Source organism: Marmota flaviventris, chromosome 6, assembly GCF_047511675.1.
Source record: "Marmota flaviventris isolate mMarFla1 chromosome 6, mMarFla1.hap1, whole genome shotgun sequence".
NCBI lineage: Eukaryota > Metazoa > Chordata > Mammalia > Rodentia > Sciuridae > Marmota > Marmota flaviventris.
In genome coordinates, this window is record NC_092503.1 from 96,931,098 (window position 1) to 96,952,698 (window position 21,601).

Below are 21,601 nucleotides of genomic sequence, written 5' to 3' on the forward strand. Positions count from 1 at the left end.
GCTGCTTCTAATATTTCCCTTTCAATACAGAGACCTAAGTTTCTATGCTCAGCCTACTAAAGCTAACCTAACTCTATGGTGAAAACAGCTTTTGTTCATAATATTAAAAGACTTGTGGTTTTGTAGTTCATGGTAGGTTGTTATGAAATTCCTGTTGAACTATAAATGATGAAAGATACAGCAGATGGTTTCAGAAGGGAGAGATTTATGAAATTAATTTATAGTGAAATGTTATTTTCTGAAGTAGTAATAATTCACAAAGACAAGTAATAGTTCAGATAGTGACCTATAATTAAATGAGATACTATTTCCAGAAGTCTTTGACTCAGAAGCCTAAAATAAAAACCAGATCAGCTGACACTTTTAGTTTAAATCCTTTTCATATATCACAAGATTAAAAAAAATGAGATGTGGGGGCTGGGGATGTGGCTCAAGCGGTAGCGCGCTAGCCTGGCATGCGTGCGGCCCGGGTTCGATCCTCAGCACCACATACAAAGATTGTGTCCGCCGAAAACTAAAAAATAAATAAATATTAAAATTCATTTAAAAAAAAATGAGGTGTTCCTAATAGTCCAGTTTTTTTTTAAATACAATGTCTTCTTTTCAATTTAGTTAGGTTATTTATCCTTAAGTCAGATGCTTTCTCTTCTAAAAAGAGGACTGAAACGGACTTAATATTTTTCAGGGAAAACATAATCTAAGGTAATAAGAAAAGTTACATTTCAAGCTGGGTTTCCTTAGAGCCCCAAATCCTCTGGATGAGTAAGTAGAAAACTCAGGGAGGAAATCAGTTAGATAATTCATGCATTGTCTTGTGGATGCCCTTATCAGGGAAAATCTAGTCCACCTTGCCAGGGGTGAACAGAGCAGGGCCGAGCCAATGTATCCACAGTGTTTGGTAAATTTCTCTGGCACTGAAAGGTAGGGATTACTATTATCAGAATATTCATTACTGAAGTTAATTAATCTACTTGGTCATTTATAGCAACCACAAAATAATAAACTGGAGGGTAGGAAAAAAAACATTTTAGACTTAAAACCTTCTTGCTTTAGAAATCATCTATTCTTTTTTATCCTACCCCAAAATAGATGGAAAATGACAGCAGATAAAGAATATTATTATCTATACAATAATCCAATTCCTTGATAAATACATCTGGCTATACAAATTCTGTTTCTCTTAATTCTCAAGTCACAAGTGATTTCAGTAGTTTGCTATCATTCAAAGGAGTCAAAGTTCTCCTTGCTCAACTCAAAACTTTTTTTAAAATCTTCACTGGTGAGTGGCAGTGGTGTTGAATATTTCAAACACTACCTTGAATACTGAGGTCATAAAACAAGACTCCCAATTACATACATTTTGATATTTATTAGCACAAATGGTCCAGAAAAAGATTGAGTCAAAATTACAAATTGAGAGTAATTAAAATAAAGGTTTAGCTGCATAGTTTCTTGAGGGACTTCAACAGTCCAGAAGGCTATTTTCATCTCCTAAAATAGGACTTAAATCACAATATTCAAGAGCCAGACTTCAACAGAATCTTTTCATTTTCTCCTGTGTCAAAGCAAAAATACAGAGGTCTATGTTTTTGCCTGCAAGCCTGCTTTGCTAATAAGTGTGCATACATATGTACAAGAATTGAGGTGGAATTGAGGGAGAAGTTTAAAAAAAAATTAAAGAAATGGACAAAATCTTAAAAATATGAGAAATAATAGTTGGTGGGGGGAAAAGGGTTACTTAACTGCCAAAGAATCATGTACTAAAATAATCTTCTAGTCCCTCCATATCCATTTCCAGAGAGGAATTTAAAGAGGCCAGAGCAGATGATGCATCCTTGAGTTTCTGGACACTTGGTTTGGCTTGAGGTTCTGGTTGGGTGGATTCCTTCTTGATGTCTTTACCACCATTTAGGATCCGTTGACTCTCCAGAAAAAATTGATTAGGATGACTCAAAGAAAAGCCACAATCATCCACCTAAACAAGGAAGCATATTTATATCACATCAATCTATAGCAAAATTGTAAAGGGGCTTCAAAAACTGTCTTAGGCCTTACTCAAAACTTAATACCTACAACATAGATCCCAGTTGTTCTTATAACAATTACTTAACCCATTTCATTCAGAGGGAGATTCAATCACTCCCTCAACATTAATGGTTCCCAATTTATATGTCCAAGACAAACTTCTGCACCTAGCTCTACTTTCTGATTCCCTATCCAACTCTTACTCAACACCTTGTATGGCTCAAAAGCAGCTCAAACTCAACATCTTGCTCAACATATGAGTAAGCTAACAAAAATTAAAGTGTGAACCTTCAAGTCACTTTCTTCATTCAATCCCTGGGCATGACTGAGTTGATTCCATGCAACACCCATTCTAACGCATATCCCTGAGTTCTCATCTTCAGCAGGTGGAGTTGATGACAAAATACCATCTATGCTTGCATTATTTTTTAGTTGTCAATGGACCTTTATTTTATTTCTTTATATGCAGTGCTGAGAATCGAACCCATGCTAGGCAAGCACTCCACCACTGAACCACAACCCCCTGCATTATTTATTTAAACATGGTATTTTCATTTGATATTTCTTAAAACTTAGAAACTGTACTCTTTCGCTCATCTGCCTTATTTACCAATCCTTTTGCGTATAACTCTTTGTACTGAAGTGATTTGCACATAATAGATACCTTAAAAATATATAGTTGAGCCCAGAACTAGCCAGTATATACATTTCACACATTAATTGAAGAGGTAGTAGGGTTTTAGCATTTGACTCAGACTAACTTTAAAGAAATTTCCAGCCCAGTAAGTCATACACTTAAAAAGTTTTCAAAAATAGAAAAGTGAAAAAGGTCAGAAAAAAAAGCCTGTTATACTCTACAGTGGAGAAGGAGTTGGGTCTAGAAATATGGAGAAGGTGAAAATTTGCCATGAATGAAACAATAGGAGCAGCAGGACAACATGAGTTGAGGTGGAGAGGTAATGTCTTAGGAAAGCAAGTAGTTCACATGGCCTGGTATGAAAGGCACATGAAGGGCATAATGGGAAATGAGGTTGGAGACACTGGCAGAGACCAGACCTAAGAGAATTTTGAAAACCAGGGTAAGTAGTCTAATTCACTAGGCAACAGGGAGTTAGTAAAAATCCTTAAGTGGTGTGATTAGAGCTATGCAATAATCTTAAGGCAGAAAGGAATTGGCAGGAGGGAAAAGGAGTTGCTGTTACAGTTCAGAATGAACCTTCCTGATGGGTGAATTAAGCAGAAACAAGGTCTCATTGGCAATAACGAGATTCTCTTTAGTCGTTGATGTTGGGCCAATAATTTTAGTTATTACACTGTGTACACACTGACTTCAAGTTATTGCCCAAATCACTAAGAAAAAAAATCTTTACTTTTTTAAAATTGGATGCTTGATTTCAAAATGTGATACATCTATAATTTTTATTGAGTCATTTGTGAACTTCTTTATATTAATTTCACCCCAATTCATTCATAACTAAGATCAATATAAATGTTGCATCTGCAAAGTGCTTCATGAAAAGTTTACTGCCTAACACATTTCAATTAGAAGGATTTATATTTTACAAATAGAGGAAATTAGAAGGGCCCTTGAGATCCTTTAAATTGAACCCTCTTCATATGTAGACTAAGAAACTGGTGCCTAAAGAGATTACATGGTTTACTCAGTCATAGAACCATAATTGGATTTGCCCAAATTAAAATTTAGGTCTTTTGGCTAGATCATTTACATTGGTCTGAAATCTGTCAAGAGGTTTTAGGCAAAGTCAAACTGATGATGATATTTTATTAGCGGGGGACCAGTGGGGGAAAAATAATCTGATTCCTGATGTAACATAACAGTGGGGGTTGTCTACATCTTGCTTCAAGTTATTCAGTTTTTCAATAAACCTAACATGACTGACTCCCCAGATTAAATAGAATTATTAGACTACAGTGTGGACAAAATAAAATGTGATGATCTTTATAAGCCTCCTAACCTATGAAAACGAGATGGTGATGATAATAACAGTGCTACATAACAGAAATGGGATGGGGAAAACCAAGGGAATAATGAATGCAAAAAGAGCTGTTTGTTCTATGAAATGTAAATTAAACATAGTCGAGAGGCAAGACACTTAAAGCAGAATTTTCAGGATAAAAAGAAAACCTTGCTTTGTATATATCATTTAGTTGCTTTTCAATTTAAGAAAACCCAAACTGGAAATTGTTGATAGTGCATTATGAATATGAAAGAAAAATGAAATTAAATTTCAATCATAAAACAATACACAAAAGGCCTTGCCCTTATACCAAAAGATTAGCAAATAAAGAACATTTAAATGGCTTAGCTTTAAAACATTTTAGGAATGTTCTTATTTTTTAGAAATGTGTGTGTATTAACTGTTTATTAACCATTTAAAACAGTGCTTAGGGCCTTGGAATGAGGGTTATACCACAGTTCTGTTTGATGGTTTGTTTCAGGAATGCATTTGCCATTCTTTATTGGTTTTGTTAAGCTTGTTATGGTCTATTAAGTTGCTTGATAAAATGAGGAAATTCATTTCCTTTTTATGGAATTATTTTCTTCTAGGGTTTTTTCTTTTTCTTTCACTTTTATATCTGAAGGAAGTGCATATGTTTACCATTTGGCTTCCTTTTATCTTGCTCAGGAAAATAAACTTTAAGGGGGAGGAGAATACAGAAAATAGATCTTACTTAAAATAGAAAGAAGGCTCATCCTGGTCCCTTATTTCATTTATTTCTGCTCAAGAGCCAGCAGCTATTTGCCTTCTCATAAGAAAAGAAAGGAACATGCCATTTGTTTCATTCTAGATTTGGAAACATGTATTGAGTATTTTTATGATTGTTTTCTGTGAATCCTCTGTTCCTTGCCCCTTTTCTTGCCTGGTTGGTATTGGTGATGTTTTTCTTTATGGCCAATGATTTCTGATTATGTTTTATACTTTTTGTTAGATACTGGGAAAGGGAAATTCTGTGATAGTTTTGAGTCACTCTCTGTCAAAATACTTGAGTTGAATCAAATATATGAAATATTAGTTGTTCAAAACATTACATGGTTCTTGACATATCATAAGAGTTTTATCTCAAGTATTTTTTTTATTATTAAGTTTTATTTTGGCTCATAGTTTCAGTCGATTCTATTGCTTTTAAGCAATGCTGCTTACCTCAAGGCAGCTGGGTTCCAATATTCCCTCCAAGGGCATACCCACAATGACCTTATTTCCTTCTACTATAGCACCATGGGCTAGGGACAGACTTCAAGACCCAACTATAACACATACTAACTTGGAAGATCCAAAGTACTGAAAAGGATCTAAAATAAGATCAGTTTGGTTAGAATTGGAGGAGGTACTTCATAGGATACATTATTAATTTTTGGTCCCATCTTCAGAGAAATGGGGGCCATTGAAGGATTTTTAAAGCAGGGTACTTAAATGATCAAATTCCTTTTATTGATCATTCCAATAGTTGGGTGGAGGAGGAAGAATTGGAAGGGGGCATCTGCAGATTCTGGGAAATGAGGTAGGAAGCTATTCCAGGGTTCCAAGAGAGACATGATGGTGGCTTTTAGCCCAGAATTCTAATTGGTATCTAAAATGATGATCCTGAGTTATTATTAAAAGGCTTAAGTATATTTCACATGTCCTGTTTAAGATTGCAGGAAAATATGATAGGTTTTAACAATATTTCTGTAGAGATTTATATTATGGGGAAAAATACGCTCAGCTATATAGAAAGATAAGTAAGTCTCCAGAATTACTCAATGGCTAAAGAAGTCTATTTATAAACTGTTTTCTATTAATATTCAGACTAATTTATACAAGGTTTAGTGTTTTCATTTATACATAAAGCATGCACTACAGTATAAAATTTTAAACATTACTTCCTAAAAATACTGAGGAAAATAGGTTTTGAGCAGTCTAGCTTTTGACATGTTCTAAATGAATATCTCCCAAGCATTTGCTTGGAATCAACACATGCTGCATACATGACCTTCACACAAACATAGGTCTCATATTTCTGCCACAGTAAATGTAGATTTTGAAGGAATGAAAGCAATATTGTTTTACCTATGGGATATTTGGGGTTTAATCAAGAGATTTTGCAATGACAGCTTATAAGCTGAGGCAGCTGGTATTACCAAAAAAGCCATATGGAACTATCATAGTGCTGCTGCAAATGGTATCAATTAACTGGTTCATTTTCAAAACTTTCATTTAAGTCAGTTTGATCAGAGGCCTCAGGAAAATAAACCTAGGGTTTTATTGGGAGGGAAAGTATGGCAGAAACCTGACAATAAAAACAGATTCTATTTTTAAATTAAATTGGAAAAAATAATAAATGAAGGGAGATAGTCACATCTAAAAATCTATAATGAGATATCTAGTGAATACAAACAGCCTTTTTATTTCATTGATTTATATGCAGTTTAAGTTAGACTATTGCTGTATGTGACAGAATTTAGATACATGTCTTTTCAATATCTTCATTTGTCTAAGGCAAGTTTTAAAAATTGGCAATAGTAGCAACACTTTTGTGAGAATAATCAATAGTTCTGAAATATACTTTTGTAGTATCTCTCCTAAAAATAAAAATCACTCCTTTTTAGAGTCTGTCACAAACTCAATGTTTAACTCTACACATTTTATTGCTTAAAAAGGTTGGATAGTAGACCTCAATTTGTGAAAGTTCTAAATTAAAAGGGTCCCCAAATGATTTAGAACATGTATGAAATTAAAACTTTCAACTGCAGCAGTCAGATTAGGGAATGCAGTCTTTGAGTCATACAAAACTGGTGCTAAAAATAGCTTATCTGGTAAGATTACTATTCTGATGAAACTAAAGATAATTTTTTGCTTTTATATGTTAACTTTTAAATTTTGTAAAATTTTCAATAAGAATATTTTCTAAAGTTAGGTATAGAAGCAAGAGGACTGGAGCTACATACAGCAGACCAGGTTCTAGCTCCAGACCTTCCATGTGTAGGTTGGGGAAGTCACTTAGAATCATTAGGTCCTTTTTTTTGGGGGGGGGGGGGGGGGGTAACATAAACCTTGGCTCAAATAACCTCAAAAATCTCTTCATGTTGGCTATTCCACAATTCTAGAAGATAAATTGGTATCACCTCAGTAGTCATTACAAATCTAGTACCGGATATCATGAAACAGCACAGCCATGATTAGGCTCACAAGTCTTAGATGATCTAGCCCAGGTTCAATCCCTATAAGCAGCATGACCTTCAATACGTTGCTCAGCTTCTCTAACTTTCACTCCTAAATAGGGATATAAATAGTACCTAGCTGTGGTGTACATCAAAGGGAGTAATGTATTCAAAGAACTTAGTGCTGTGCCTGGCATGCATCAAGGGTTCTATAGATGTTTTCTGGTATTATTGTTTAATTATTGGTAATAATGTAGAAGATATCTTTCCTCTGAACACTTACAAAGAAATATTACAATTATATAAAACAACAGAAATATTTTGTGGCAACTTAACAGAAGACAGTAACATAATTGTAACAGCATGGTACCTGATGATGAATTCAATGAATGGAACATGGATCCCTATGAAACCTGGTAAATACCAGAGTGTCCACTGAAATGCACATATCCATTCAGATGAACCTCGAAAATCCATTATTGGATGTCTGTCCCAGGTTAGGAATCCATCTGGAAAGTCAATGGGCTAAAATTGACACGCAGCTGTGTTCTGTTGGCTTGCCCATGTGTATACTTCCAAGAGGGCACAGTTCTTCAGTATACCACACTGCCTGATTCTAGTCTCAGCCAGCTCCAGTTTTTTGGCTTATTTGCCTGATTCTTGTACACTGAGTTTGTAGTCCTTGCTGTTCACATTTTAGACCTCACTGTGTGACCCATTAAGTCACTCAACACTCACTGAAGTTACCCTTTTTGTACTGAGGCAGCTTGCAAAATAAAAACCAAACACATTTCTCTGGTTTTGTTGTAATTAGGGGTCTATATGTAGCTTAGGGAGGTATATGAATAATGTGACTTGGCAGACACAAACAGATTTTCTGAGCGGAAAATGGAACAAGCCTTTGGTTCTTGTGGGCAACTCAGGCAAAGGCTGTAGATCTAACCTAGCAGGGTAGCAAGCTGAGGACTATCTGGCCCACCACCTATTTTTATAGATAAAGTGCTGTTGGTTCCAACCATGTCTCATTTATGTATTTTCTATGACAGTTTTTGCATTGTAGTGGTAAAACTGAGTAGTGACAGAGAAGACATGGACCATAAAACCTAAACGTTTTCTATAGCTAGATTACAAAAAGTTTGCCAAACTCTCGGCCTTATCCTTAGATATGGAATAGTAGGTAACAGCTGTCTTATAAAGTAAGATTTTCTCCTAGTTCCAATATTCCTGGTTCTCCAGCATCGCTTTCTGGCCCTTTAATAAGTTTTGTAATTTACTTAATGCTATGTTATAAATTCCTAAAAATAGTTAGAAGGGTTTCCACTGGAACTAAAACACGTGAGATGAAACAGTAACAAATGATAAAGAATTAGGCTATGAAGTAAAAAATTTACTTACGTTATGTGTCATCTCAAAGTACTTCTGACAGGCTACCTGGTAGTGTGTCCCCTTTACCAAATCCAAAATCTAAGATGAATGAGGAAAAAGAAAGAAATCACAAGTTAAGTTTCTTCTAAACCACAGTAGCTCACAGGTATTGGCCTTTTCATAATCTTCACTCCAGATAGGAAATGCAATAAATCATGTAGCATGTTGTACTTCTGCAGTCTGGACACTGTGATAATTTTGACATTATATAGTAGCTATTTGGGTCAGCATTAAACCACAGATGACAAGTGATCTTTCTGACCTACCAACTGTGAATTTTAATAACTTTACCTTGAGAACAAGATGAAAATAGTTCCTGGTATTATGACTCTGACAGTTATTGTCAGAATATCATATGGCAACATCTCTCCCAAAATTTATAGATATAAATCTAGTAATCTAATGGTTGGTGCATGAAGCAATCAAGTATACTATTTAGATTTTTATTTTCCACATTACTTGTTTATACAGATACAGCATAAAATACTGCTCTGTGTGCCCATCAGGAAAATTTAATATAAACCTTTTGGATGACTATCTGTGAAGGAGAATGCTTCTACATTCAATCTGATTTGTCCTTTTTGAAATGAAGTTATTTCTAGTAAAGCTCAGCAGAATGTGAGTGAATAGTCTATTCTGAACACCTATTAGGAACATCATCCTATCTTTTGTAAATACAATTTGCTGTCCAATTCTGCTTCACATAATCTCTTCAGAGTGGTGCAAACTCCCATCCTTATCAGCAGACTGCAATGCCAATTGAAAGTTGGAAAGTTTTGTTGCCTCCCAAAGACATAAAATGTATATTTGGCCTATTTATCAAACACAGTAAAATGCTGGAATTAAGAGATAACCTCAAATGAAGGGAAACATAATTCTGCAGAAATGTTAATTTCTACTCCCTTTCAAAAGGCTGACCCTTCCTGTCACAAAAAGAAATAAACATGAAGCCTCGAATTCCTGCTACCCTTATTGAATATAGCTTTACATCTTTTGACAGAAATGCAAGAAAACTCCATTTTTTTTTGGCTTATTTGCCTGATTCTTGTACTCTGAGTTTGTAGTCCTTGCTGTTCACATTTTAGACCTCACTGTGTGACACATTAAGTCACTTGGCACTCACTGAAGTCACCCTTTTTGTACTGAGGCAGCTTGCAAAATAAGGGGCATGATGCAAAACTGACAATAATGTGCTTAAAAGACCATTTTCTCTGATTGTCTTATAGATTACATTTCTGAATTTCATGTCACCTTTTATTAAAAGGCTTGTAAAATGCCAACCAATCAGCCCAAGATACAGCCTGTCTACCAATTTGACTTATTCTCATAATTTCATCTCTAATAAGTTAAATTGAATTAATTCAGTTTCACTATGAAAAAGAATTTACAGAACCAAAGCTCAACCACGTGGTAGATAAGTTCCTTTTTATGTAAAAAGCAATAAGTCCCACATTTTATTCTCTATATAAACATTTCTGTTCCATTGTATAAATTAGAAATACAGGGAGTATGGGAGGAATAGACAAACTCTAGATAGGGCAGAGAGGGGGATTAGTAAGATGGTGGAACGTGTGGGCATCATTATCAAAAGTACATGTATGAAGACATGAATGGGTGTGAATATACTTTATATAAAACCAGAGATAATAAGAATTGTGATACATTCCGCTGTCATGTATTTAAAAAAATAAAAGCCATTAAAAATACACTTAAGTATCTCTCTTGTAAATATATACGTATAATGTAATACATGTCTTCATAGCCTATTTCCCAAACATGTAAAAGAATCATAAATATTTAGGTGATACATACATGTAAAAAGTTAGTAAGGAAAACTGACATAAGTCACAACGTGAGAAAAGGGAACTTTTTTTTTTATTTGTATGGATTTGCAAGTGAATTTCAATCTTTTTTTTTTTTTTAAATACCCCTATACTGGGATTGAACCCAGGGGCACTCTACCATTGAGCTACATATTGAGCTCTTTTATTGAGACAGGGTCTAGCTAAGTTGCTGAGGCTGGCCTCTAATTTGAAATGTTCCTGTCTCAGAAGTCACTGGGATTATAGGCATGCACCACCTCGCCTGGCCAATTATATTCTTAAAACAACTTCACCAATGAGGTCATAGCGTTATGAGGTGAAGAAAGACTCTGTAAATGTGTAAAGACTTAATAACCTCCACCCCATTGGCTAGGAAAATTGTTCAAAGACAGATAAATTTAGGCCTAAGGGAATGAGGCAGTGGAGAAAAAAAACCAACGAATGAGAAAGACTGCTTTGAGGAAAGTAGGTATTATTGGTAGATATCATTTCAGAGATGAAGACATTTATCCTCTTAACATAGGGGATGTCTGTATCTCATGAGGACAGTAAATTTCAAAAAAAATTAAGTCATGTGTGACTTAATGATCTTGCCTTCCTTAAAAGGAATATTAAAAAACTTGCATGCTTTTAAAATTAAAACAAAATATGGGTCATTGCTCAAAAATCCAACTAATAAAAATATAATTTCAGATTATGATCTGTATTATAGAGATACAGGAAAAGACAAAGGAATTCTTGTGGACCATTTTTCCTGAGTAAAATAGGAAGACACTGCAATGTTCTCAGCATAGAGTTAACATTTTTTTTTTTTTTTTAAAGAGAGGGGGAGAGAGAATTTTTTTAAATTTTTTAGTTTTCGGCGGACACAACATCTTTGTACGTGGTGCTGAGGATCGAACCCGGGCTGCACGCATGCCAGGCAAGCGCGCTACCGCTCGAGCCTCATCCCCGGCCAACATTTTTAACAGAACTTTTCTGCCTGCTGGGCTGGGAACTGACTGGAAAAGGCAGGCGTAGAACAGGAGTTCATTACAAGAATCCAGGGACTAGCTGATGGATCCCTGGACCAATGTGGAAACAGCAGTAGTGGTAAGTGATCAGATTTGAAGACAGAAGTACTTCCTACTAATGGTTATAAACTATTTATACAAAGGAGATATTCTGCATGAAAATACTCAACAGGAACCTGTTCCCCAATGTTTTAAAATGCATTACATAACACTCTCCCTTCCCTCCTTTATTTAGGAAATTGTTTGATTTACTAAATAAAATGAACTAGTTTTAAAATTGTTTCTTATGTACTGGCATTTACATATCACATAAATTTTAAAGACCAAAAATACCTACTAGTCACTAAACAATATGATCAACAGAGGAGTATAACATGTGATATCTCAAGTCTTGGTGTTAGCAAAGCAGGCATGCATCTAAGATGTTGCTGACTTCAAAATCTGCCCAAGTGATTCTGGTGTTCTACTTTTTGTATGGAGTGAAACTTAATATATTTTGTACTTCATTGTTGATTTTTCTAGTATGAACATCATCAGTAAGCTCTATAAGATATTCTGTAGGTATCTCTATTTTGAGGATAGCACCAATATCACTCGCTGGTGAGTTGGAAGAGTTCAAGGCAGGAAATACAAAGCTAAACATGGGAAGGAAAAGAAAATTACGGTTTGAAAAAGACAGACTTAGATTTTGGCATTTGCCAGATTGCTAAGGACAGATGGCCTGAGACAGAGTTTTTGGAAAAAAAATTTGGGGTCAGAATTAAAATACCCCAAAAGGTAAAGAAGTGAAAAAGATCGTATAGTCAGACAACAGTAATTTTTGAGAGTGTTGGTTGCCCTAGCGTAGGTTCTGAACACCTAGACCTCTATAAAGCAATAGCTCCTGTATCAGGCCACTTTCTATTGCCGTAACAAAATACTGGGTACTTATGTCTATATGTTAAATGTTTTATTAGCTGACAGTTTGGGAGGCTGAAAGTCCAAGATTTGGCAGTTTCATCTGTTTGGCCTCTAGTCACAACATGGGATGGAAAAGAGCTACAGGCATAAGAGATCACATGGCTTCTTTTGATAATAATCCACTCATGGGAACTGTGTTAATCCCTTCTGAAGTTGATCCTACAACATTACCATGTGATGGTCTCAACTTCCAGCTCATGAGTCTTTGAGGGATACACTCAAAACAGATTCCTGAGGCTGGCCCAGAGCACAGGTCAGAAATGGAACTGATCAAGAAAACAAAAGCAATACAGAGGTGGAAACTCATTGAGAGAAAGAAATACAAGAGGAGATAGGAGGAAAAAAAAAAACAGGAAGACAAACCAAGTGGGAGAAAAATGTGGAAGTACAGAGATAAATGGAGCCCACAGCTTGCAAACATCAAAGTGTAACCCACAGCTTATAAAAGGTATTTCACATCCATTCAGAAAGGACCAAAGCTCAACATGATTTCCTACTGCATATAGTATTAATTCCAAAGAATAGTTTTCTAAAGGTCAGAGGAAACTAAATTGAGGGCCAACTCTGATGCCTGGGCTACAGGGTGCCTAATTCTGCTTTAGAAACATATAATTAATCATATCAAATAAAGGCTCATTTGAAAACATAAAGACAAATTTCTGTGAAGATCTAAAATGGCAAGTCTAGATATTAATTCCAATATTTCCAGACAAATACAAATGTCACATAATAAACAGTTCATTTATTATTCCAACATATTTCACAAGTAACCAAAAGGCTAAGAAAAATTGTGAAGTAATAATATCAAAGTAATTCATATTCCTTAACCTTTCTATCAGTTGACTAAAGTCCACCTGAAAAATTTTAGATTTTTCAATACAAAGCCATATAGTTTTTCATCTTCACAAAAAAGCTCATTTTATTTGATTTGTAGTGTTTGGTAAAACCATTAATTATACTTCATCTATGTTTCATCCTCAGGCAATTTACTGCTGTTTTTGCCCCCCCCGCCGTAGAGAATTCTATGGTGGCTAACCAAGATATTGTTTCATTTGCGCAATGAAGAACAAATAGCTCATAACAGTCACTCAGAAAAATAACTATCTGAACACATGTGATATATTTATCAACACTGCTGGGAAATGCCATAGATACAATACAACAGAAATAATAGAAATATCTAACATTTTATAACTTTGAGCTTCTTTCTTCCTAATACTCCCTAATATTTCATGCCAGGTACAACTTCCTGTCTGCCTTTTGCTTCAGTGCCTGCCAATGGGGCTCAGATGATTACCTGGCAGCAGAATGTGCCCACCTGCCCACCCTTGGCTTTGGTGAGAAGTGTGCTGCACAGCTAGGTAAGCTGTGATCACCAATTAGACGTGCGGCTAATCTATTGATAGTTCAAGGTCATGTTCTGTTTTATGTAGAAGCAATAATAACCTTGCTTCTGAAAAACTCCCCCTTTCAAAATTAGATCAAACTGGTATTTTCCCACTCCATTTCTAACCTTATTTCAAAGGTGAAAGAAAATGTGGTCCTGACATCAAGACTGAAACACTTTCAAACACATGACTTTGCTGGAGTTTCTCACATAATCGGCATAGCCTGGTTGCTCTGCTGCGACCTTCACTTACTGTCAGAGCAGGGCCAAGTTTCCCTCTCTTGAAGCAGCACTTTCATTCGCTTACAACATTATATGTCAAGAATTTTTCTGACTCACTCTTTATTGTCTGTAAACATAGTTATTGATTGAGAGATTCTACCTTTCCTCATCCTTGTCTCTTTATTGCAAAGCTTCTTGATTTATTCTTTTCTCACTCAAAACTGCTTGCACCTATTACCAGAGTAACTCTCCTAAAAGCCAAGTCTAGTTTTACCTGGCATGGATGGCTCTAAGTGGAGGATGGAGCACACACTATTCATTACTATTCGCAGCTCTTTCTCCTCACGTCTCGGACTCTCTCTAGGATCCTCTCCTCCCCCGTACACAATGTGTTTGGAATTTTAGCTCATAAAATTCTAGTGATGACTTCTTGGAGAGTCTCTAATACATTGTTCGATTTGGTTTAGTCCAAAATTACCTATTTCTTTATGGCAGTGTTAGTCCACAGAACCCAATTTTCATACATCTCCCAGAACTAACCTTCCTCAAAATACACCCTTTAACAGGCTTGCCTCCTGAAAGTCTCTTCCCTTATCCTGGTGTAGTTTTCTTTTGTCACACTTATTTAGCTGTCTCCTCTACTGGAATATCAGCTCCATGAAAGCAGGAGTCTCCTTAGTTTTATTTATCTATATTCCCACTGCCTTGAGCAGTAACTGTAATATATCACTATCCAATTATTTGTTGATACCGAATGAATATTGTTCCTTTTGCCTAATATGCCTCACTTCCTGCCACTGGAGAAACTCTTTCAAGCCCAATTCAAACATTGCTCCTTCTGTGAAGCATGCCCTCCTACTTTCTCAATTGAAGATCTTTCCCCTCGGATTCTACAACTAACACTTTCAATACTTTTTTTTTATATTAATGCAGCAATTATCATAAATAGGTACCAAGATAAGGATTCTTATGAGCAATTTAAACTGCTACCCCAAATAGTAAATTTCTCAGTGCACATCAACATCTTAGGTTAAAGGATTAGAACTTTTAGGGAAGGATAAATGAGAATACATGCAAAGAGATAAGAAGAAAAGTGTTGCCAAACCTCATTTCCATAGTTCAGTTACTAATTATCACTGTGATTTGGGCATTCTGATTTTTTTTGGGGGGGGGGGGCTGACATAAGAGTCAGCCAGTTCACAATCACAAGCTATTATCTTTATACAAATGGCAAAAATATTTACGCTGATGTAATAATTCTTTTCAAAGATCTTATTAAAAAGAAGTGTATCATATCTCATTAGATATGCTATTGGAAATAAAAGCAGAACTTAGAATCTGCCACTTAAAGATTTTTCCAAGGACTAGAGAATATGCCACAATGATGCCCACTATTCTCTATAAGTAATACGTACCAATTGATGGCCAAAAAGATAAAGATAGACATGTTAACAAGATATATATTGTAAATTGAGAGTAAATACCACCAAGCCTGAAATGGCTTAAAGCTCAACAGAACAAGAATCTGAAATATTTGCTTTATAAAATCAGGTTGGATTTTATGTGTGTCCTATCATAAATGACAGTATTATATCATTGAATGAAATTCCTCTGTTGCTATCAGCAATTTCTCATGTAATGAAAAATTAACTATGAAAAGATGCAAAAGTGCTGTTTTAACACAATACATTTCCCATTTTAAAGCAATTTTAATGATTAACTTTTATCTAATAGTGGCATATCACTTGACTTTCAAAGTGATTTCTCTGAACTGCCTAGAATACTAGATAATTATCAAATAATGTAGCTATAGTCTGTTTTTTAAAAAAAGGAATAATATATGCAAAAATCAAGTTAGATGTTTAGTGATAAAACCAAAATACAATCTGGCCTGCTAATATCAATTCCTGCTCAACTTCCCATCTTTTCCTTAATGCAGTTCTGAGGTTTACTAAGAACAATGTACACATTTTCGACCACACCACTGTACTCAGTAATCAAAGTACTATTCCCATAAATCAGAAGAGGTGTTTCTGGACATAAAATAGACACAATGCTGCTCTTAAAAGCAGTTACTGTTCGTATAGTAATGAACAGACTGAATATCACTATCCATTGATAAGTACTCCTTACTTAAGGAAATCATAGGAATTTTTAGGTAGTTCAGATTTATATTTACATTGAGTAAGGAGTCACTGAGATTTATCTTTGCCATAAAACCTTCTTGACATAGTTACTTTTATGTCTTTCAAACTGTCTTTTTTGAAGGATTTCTTCATTAAAAGACGTTTACCAGTTTCAGATTTAATATGGTCACTAACTTTCTGAAAAATTTTGGATTATGAATAACAAGTTAATTGACCTCACAAAAATATAAAGGGCCTGGCTCAGTGGTGCATTCCTATAATCCCAGTTATTCAGGAAGCTGAGGCAGGAGGATTGCAAGTTTAAGGCCAGCCTGGGAAATTTACAAGACCTTGTCTCAAAACAAAATGTTTTTTTAAAACCATATAAAAATAGGTATAGTTCAATGGTAGAGCACTTGCCTAGCATTTATAAGGTCTTGGGTTCAATTTTTGGAATCACTAAAAAAGTATAAAGATGATAAATTTTGAATATGAGAAAAGCTAATATCGCTGTTTTTTGAAACCACCAATTAGATTTGCTTAAAAATAATCGTTATGTTGAATCAAAATTCTAAAATAATTTCATTAATTTTTATTTTAGCAGTTCTAAAAAATAGTAAAGTTTCAGAAACATTAAGATAGAAATACATTTGCAAATAACATATCACTTCAATCAACAAACTTGAAAAATGCCTCATTCACAAGTCAACATGTACAAGTATTGGTTGTAATAAGTCAAAACACTGGGAGCAAATATTGAAGTACAATGTGGACACAGAACCAATGTGCTCTAACACTTGACAGTCACAGGGCCAACTACTTAGAGCAGTGTTCTCCAATAATGTTATCAGTAATTTTAAGTTTTGTATGCCAGTTTTCAAAAGTTAAAAACAGATGAAATTACTATTAATACATTAAATCAATATATAAAATAATCTTCATTTTAACATGTAAACAATGTAAAAATATCACTACTAAGATATTTTACAATATTCTCTGCCCCTGTGCTAATTTTCCAAAGCCTGGCATACACGCTTTCCACTTAGAGCAAGTGATGCACTAGAGCCCACTCCAACTGGCTTGTGAGAGCTCATTGTTCACACCTACTCCCACTGTTTTCAAAAGGGTTTAGTACCATCACACTGTTAATTTGACAACAGCCATAGTCGGAATATTTATACAACAGAAATAAGTAATGACATACATCAGATTTTTAAAAATTTTCCTCCAAAGAGCTGCCTTACCAATATACCAGTGCCTTCAAGACATCTCACTTTGTATCAACCACATTTCAAATGCTCAACAGTCACTTGTAGCTAGTGGTTACTATATTGGACAGTGCAGACAGGTCATTCAGTTAGCAATTTTTAATAGTCAAAATGTCCTGTTTCGTAGAAAATATAAAAAACACAAACTGTCCCTGAGAAAGACATGTACTTGCACAGATAAGGACTTTAATCAACTGTCTTAATACGTTCAAAGAGCTAAGGAAACCAGACAAATGGTAAAAGAAACCAAAAGAACAACGCCATAACAAAGAGAAATAGCAATGAAGAGAATGTTACAACCTTGATGGAATGGACAAATTCCTAGAAATACATAATCTGAATAAACCTGAAACAAGTAAGAGACTGAATCAGAATTTAAAAGTGTCCTAACTAGAGAAGCCTAGGACCAGATGGCATCACTGCTGAATTCTACTACTCATTTAAAGAATTAACACAAACCTTTCTCAAACACTCATTTAAAAAAAAAAAAAAAAAGTTGCCCTGGGGATATAGCTCAGTTGGTAGAGTACTTATCTCACATGGAAAGTCCATGGGTTCAATCCCCAGCACCAAAAGAAAAAAGTCGAATAGTCCTTAATGCATTCTGCAACTAGCATCATCTTGAGAATAAAGTCAAATAGACATCTCAAGAAAAAAATAGACTTGTATCCCTCAGGAATATAGATGCAAAAATCCTCAATGAAAAATTATCAAAGCAAACCCAGGAGCACACTTACAAGATTAGAAACCATGACCACTGGGATCTATCCTAGTAATGCCAGGTGGTTCAAAATCTGAAAATCAATTGATATTAATGAAGGGAGAAAACAGTCATCTCTATGGAAGCTGAAAAGTATCTGATATCCAACATCCTTTCGTAATTAAAACAAAAATAATCCCAGTTAAACCAGGCATAGAAGGGGACTTGCTCAAGATAATAAAGGACATTTATAAAAAGCCAGTTAATATCATACTCAATGGTGAAAGTCTAAGAGCCTCCCCTCTAATATCAGGCGCAAGACCTGCTTTCATCACTGCTATTTAACATTGTACTGGAAATTCCAGTCAAAGCAATTGCATAACTCTAGATAGAGCAGAGGGATGAGGGGGTAGGGGGGCATGGAGTTAAAATTATGGAGGAATGTGATGGACATTACTATCCAAAGTACATGTATGAAGATTCTGATTGTATACAAAGTATATTCACACCAATTCGAGAAATGAAAAATTGTGCTCTATGTATAATAAGAATTGTAATGCATTTCGCTGTCATATATAAAATTAAAAAAGCATCCGGGGCTGGGGATATAGCTCAGTTAATAATGCTTACTTCACATGCACAAGGCCCTGGGTTCAATCCCCAGTACCACAATAGTAAAAATAGATAAAAGGCATCCAAATGGAAACAAAGAAGGAAAGCTATCACTATTCCCAGATAATATGGTCTTATATATACAAATATCCTGAGGAATACACAACAAATCTATTAGAACTAATAAATTAATCTAACAAAGTGCCAGGATAAGTGAATTACACATAAAAATTAGTTGTATTTTTAACACCAGTAATGAAAGATCAGACAAGGAGATTCCAAAGGAATAATAAATGGAGGAATAAATTTAGCCTACAAGATAAAGATGTGTGTTGAAAACTGGGGGAAAAAAGGGGGTGAGGAGAAAGAAACTAAAAGATCTAAATACATAGACAGCCCATGTTAGGGAGTGGAATATAATATTGCTAAAATGTCATCATTACACAAAACAGATTCAGTAAATCCTTACAGTTCTAATGACATTTTTCAAAGAAATAGTCAATTGTTAAATTCATATGGAATTACAAGAAGCTTTAAATAGCTCAACGAATATTGAAAAAAGAATATTGAAGGATTCATAATTCCTGATATTTAAACTAACAAGCAACAGTAACCAAACTGGATGAGAACACAAGCACCTAAAGGTCAGATAGGAAGCAGGTGTCTACAAACAAAAGGATGCCGGGATTGCTAGCAATATGAGAAGCTGAAAGAAACGAATAGATCACCCTAGACCTGTCAGAGTGTGTATGTGTGTGTGCACACACCCTGGATTTCAGAGTCCTGGCCTCCAGAACTTTGAAATAACAATTGTTTTATTGGAACTCGGCAACAGCAGCCGATACAAGATAGAATTAAATATATGTTGAATGAATAAAGTTGAAGACAGGCAGGTAAAAATTTCCCTTGCCAGCAAAGTGTATGTACATTTGATGCTCTACATTTAAAGATTTGGGTCTCCAACTGCAAATGAAAAAAAAAAAAAAAGGTCGTTTGGTACCAGGGATTGAACCTAAGGGTGCTTAACCTTAGGGAGCAACATCCCCAGCTTTTTTTTTTTTTTTTTGACAGTGTCTTGCTAAGCTATTGAGGCTGGTTTTGAACTTGCAATCCTCCTGCCTCAGCCTCCGAAGCTGCTTGGATTAAAGGCATGTACCACCATGCCTGAAAAAAAAAATTACTTGTATGTACTGAACATACTTTCTTCTTGTCATTATTCCCTAATCAATGCAGCATAATAGCTATTCACATAGCATTTATGTTGTCTTCAACGTCATAAATCATCTAGAGATGTAGTTATATGCAAATACTTCACCATTTTATATAAGGGACTCGTGCAAAGGAAAATTCTAGGATCCTGGGGTGTTCATGTATGTGTCCTAGAACAAATTTCCTCAGACAATAAGGGAAATTTTTCCCCAAACTGTAAAAAATATAGATAAGAAAAATAAACTACAGTAATCAAAACGGTGTGTTACTGGTATAAGGATAGACATAGAGACCAATACAATAAAATTGAGAACACAGAAATCACCCCATTTATCTCTGTCCAAATAACTTTTCCTCATTTGTGGTCTTGTATCTTTGTGAAATCATCTTTTGAACAAACAATACTTAGAAAACCCACAAATATGAAGTTGTACCCCCAACATCGCATACAAAACTTAAAATGGATCAATGACTTAAACTACAAAACTACTTAAAAAAAAAAAGCACGTATTGGGGTAATAAAGATGGTGGAGTAGAAGCATGCTGCAATTTCTAGCTCCTCCACAATCAAACAGCTGGAGAACAGCTATGGAGTGAGATGGGTAACTGGGTTCAATACTGGACTGACAGACTTGGAGAGATTCAGATTCTGATTATCAGAACAGAGCCAGAATGAGTTCATCAATCCTAAACCTGCCACTAAGTCACCAGCCCACAGCACAGCTTACAGGGCCTCCCTAAGAGCATCAGAGAAGGGTGGGGTGAAGACTGGTAATAGTCTCGACCTGGGACTTGGGAGCATACAAAGCAGCCACCCATAGCAGAGAAATCTAAGCACAGGCCTGCAGACACTGGAGGGATGGCCCCCTTGTGCCACTAGAGAACAAATCAGTACCCAAGCCTAAAATTGGACAGGATGAAGACTGTGAAGATAGGCTCTGGTAATGAGGATGCTGATCTACACACAGGTAAAAGCAAATATACAGCTCCACCACAGTACAGTGCTAACTGAGCCTGACCATTTCCCATACTCCCAACACCTGTGAATTGCAAATCTGAAAGTACCTGAAGTCCTGCACCTTAAAAATCTCAGCAGGGAGGAATTTTAAGTTTGGTGGGTTGTTTTAGGTATTGGGGATTGAACCCAGAGGTGCTCTGAGTTAATTTTTGAGACAGGTTCTTACTAAATTGCTGGGACTGGCCTTGAACTTGTGATCTTCCTGCCTCAGCCTCCCTAGCAGCTAGGATTGTAGGGCATGAGTCACCATGACTGGAAAATTTAAGTATTTTCAATATTAGTTTTGATATTGTCTTCCATGTTGGTTTGTTTCAAATCCCCTCATCATTTGTTTCACATAGTTTTATATAATTCGTGATATTTCAAAAAATTAGCCCATTGATTATGTTTACTCTTTTTTTTCTATACTCACTTCTATTGTCTTATCTCATTTATCTTCATTCCATTTTTTCTTTCCATCTCTTGCCTCTATAGTTAGTATCAATTTAATCTTTATTGCTTAATTTTTCAATCTAGTATTACTTCACTTTTCTTCTGCTTATTAACTATAGTTGAGAGAACATTTTTAATAAGTGTTTATTATGTTAGTATAAGTTTGCTTTCAAATTTTCACTGCCTACTGGTGGTTATTCTTTTTTCAAAGTAGTGCCAG

The 21,601-nt window shown here is 35.3% G+C and overlaps 1 protein-coding gene across 4 annotated transcripts in view; it reads right to left on the reverse strand.

Annotated features, from left to right (window-relative positions):
- Positions 1–1,349: 1,349 nt before the first annotated feature.
- Prim2 (DNA primase subunit 2) overlaps positions 1,350–21,601 on the reverse strand; it is a 279,302-nt gene continuing 259,050 nt past the window's right edge. For all 4 annotated transcript variants that reach the window (XM_027938281.2, XM_027938278.2, XM_027938279.2 and 1 more), the window contains 2 exons: positions 8,582–8,650; positions 1,350–1,975 (listed from right to left, as the gene is read on the reverse strand). In XM_027938281.2, the coding sequence (XP_027794082.1) occupies positions 1,754–1,975; positions 8,582–8,650 (291 nt within the window). In that variant the 3' untranslated portion in view covers positions 1,350–1,753. The remainder of the gene's footprint in view (positions 1,976–8,581; positions 8,651–21,601) is intronic.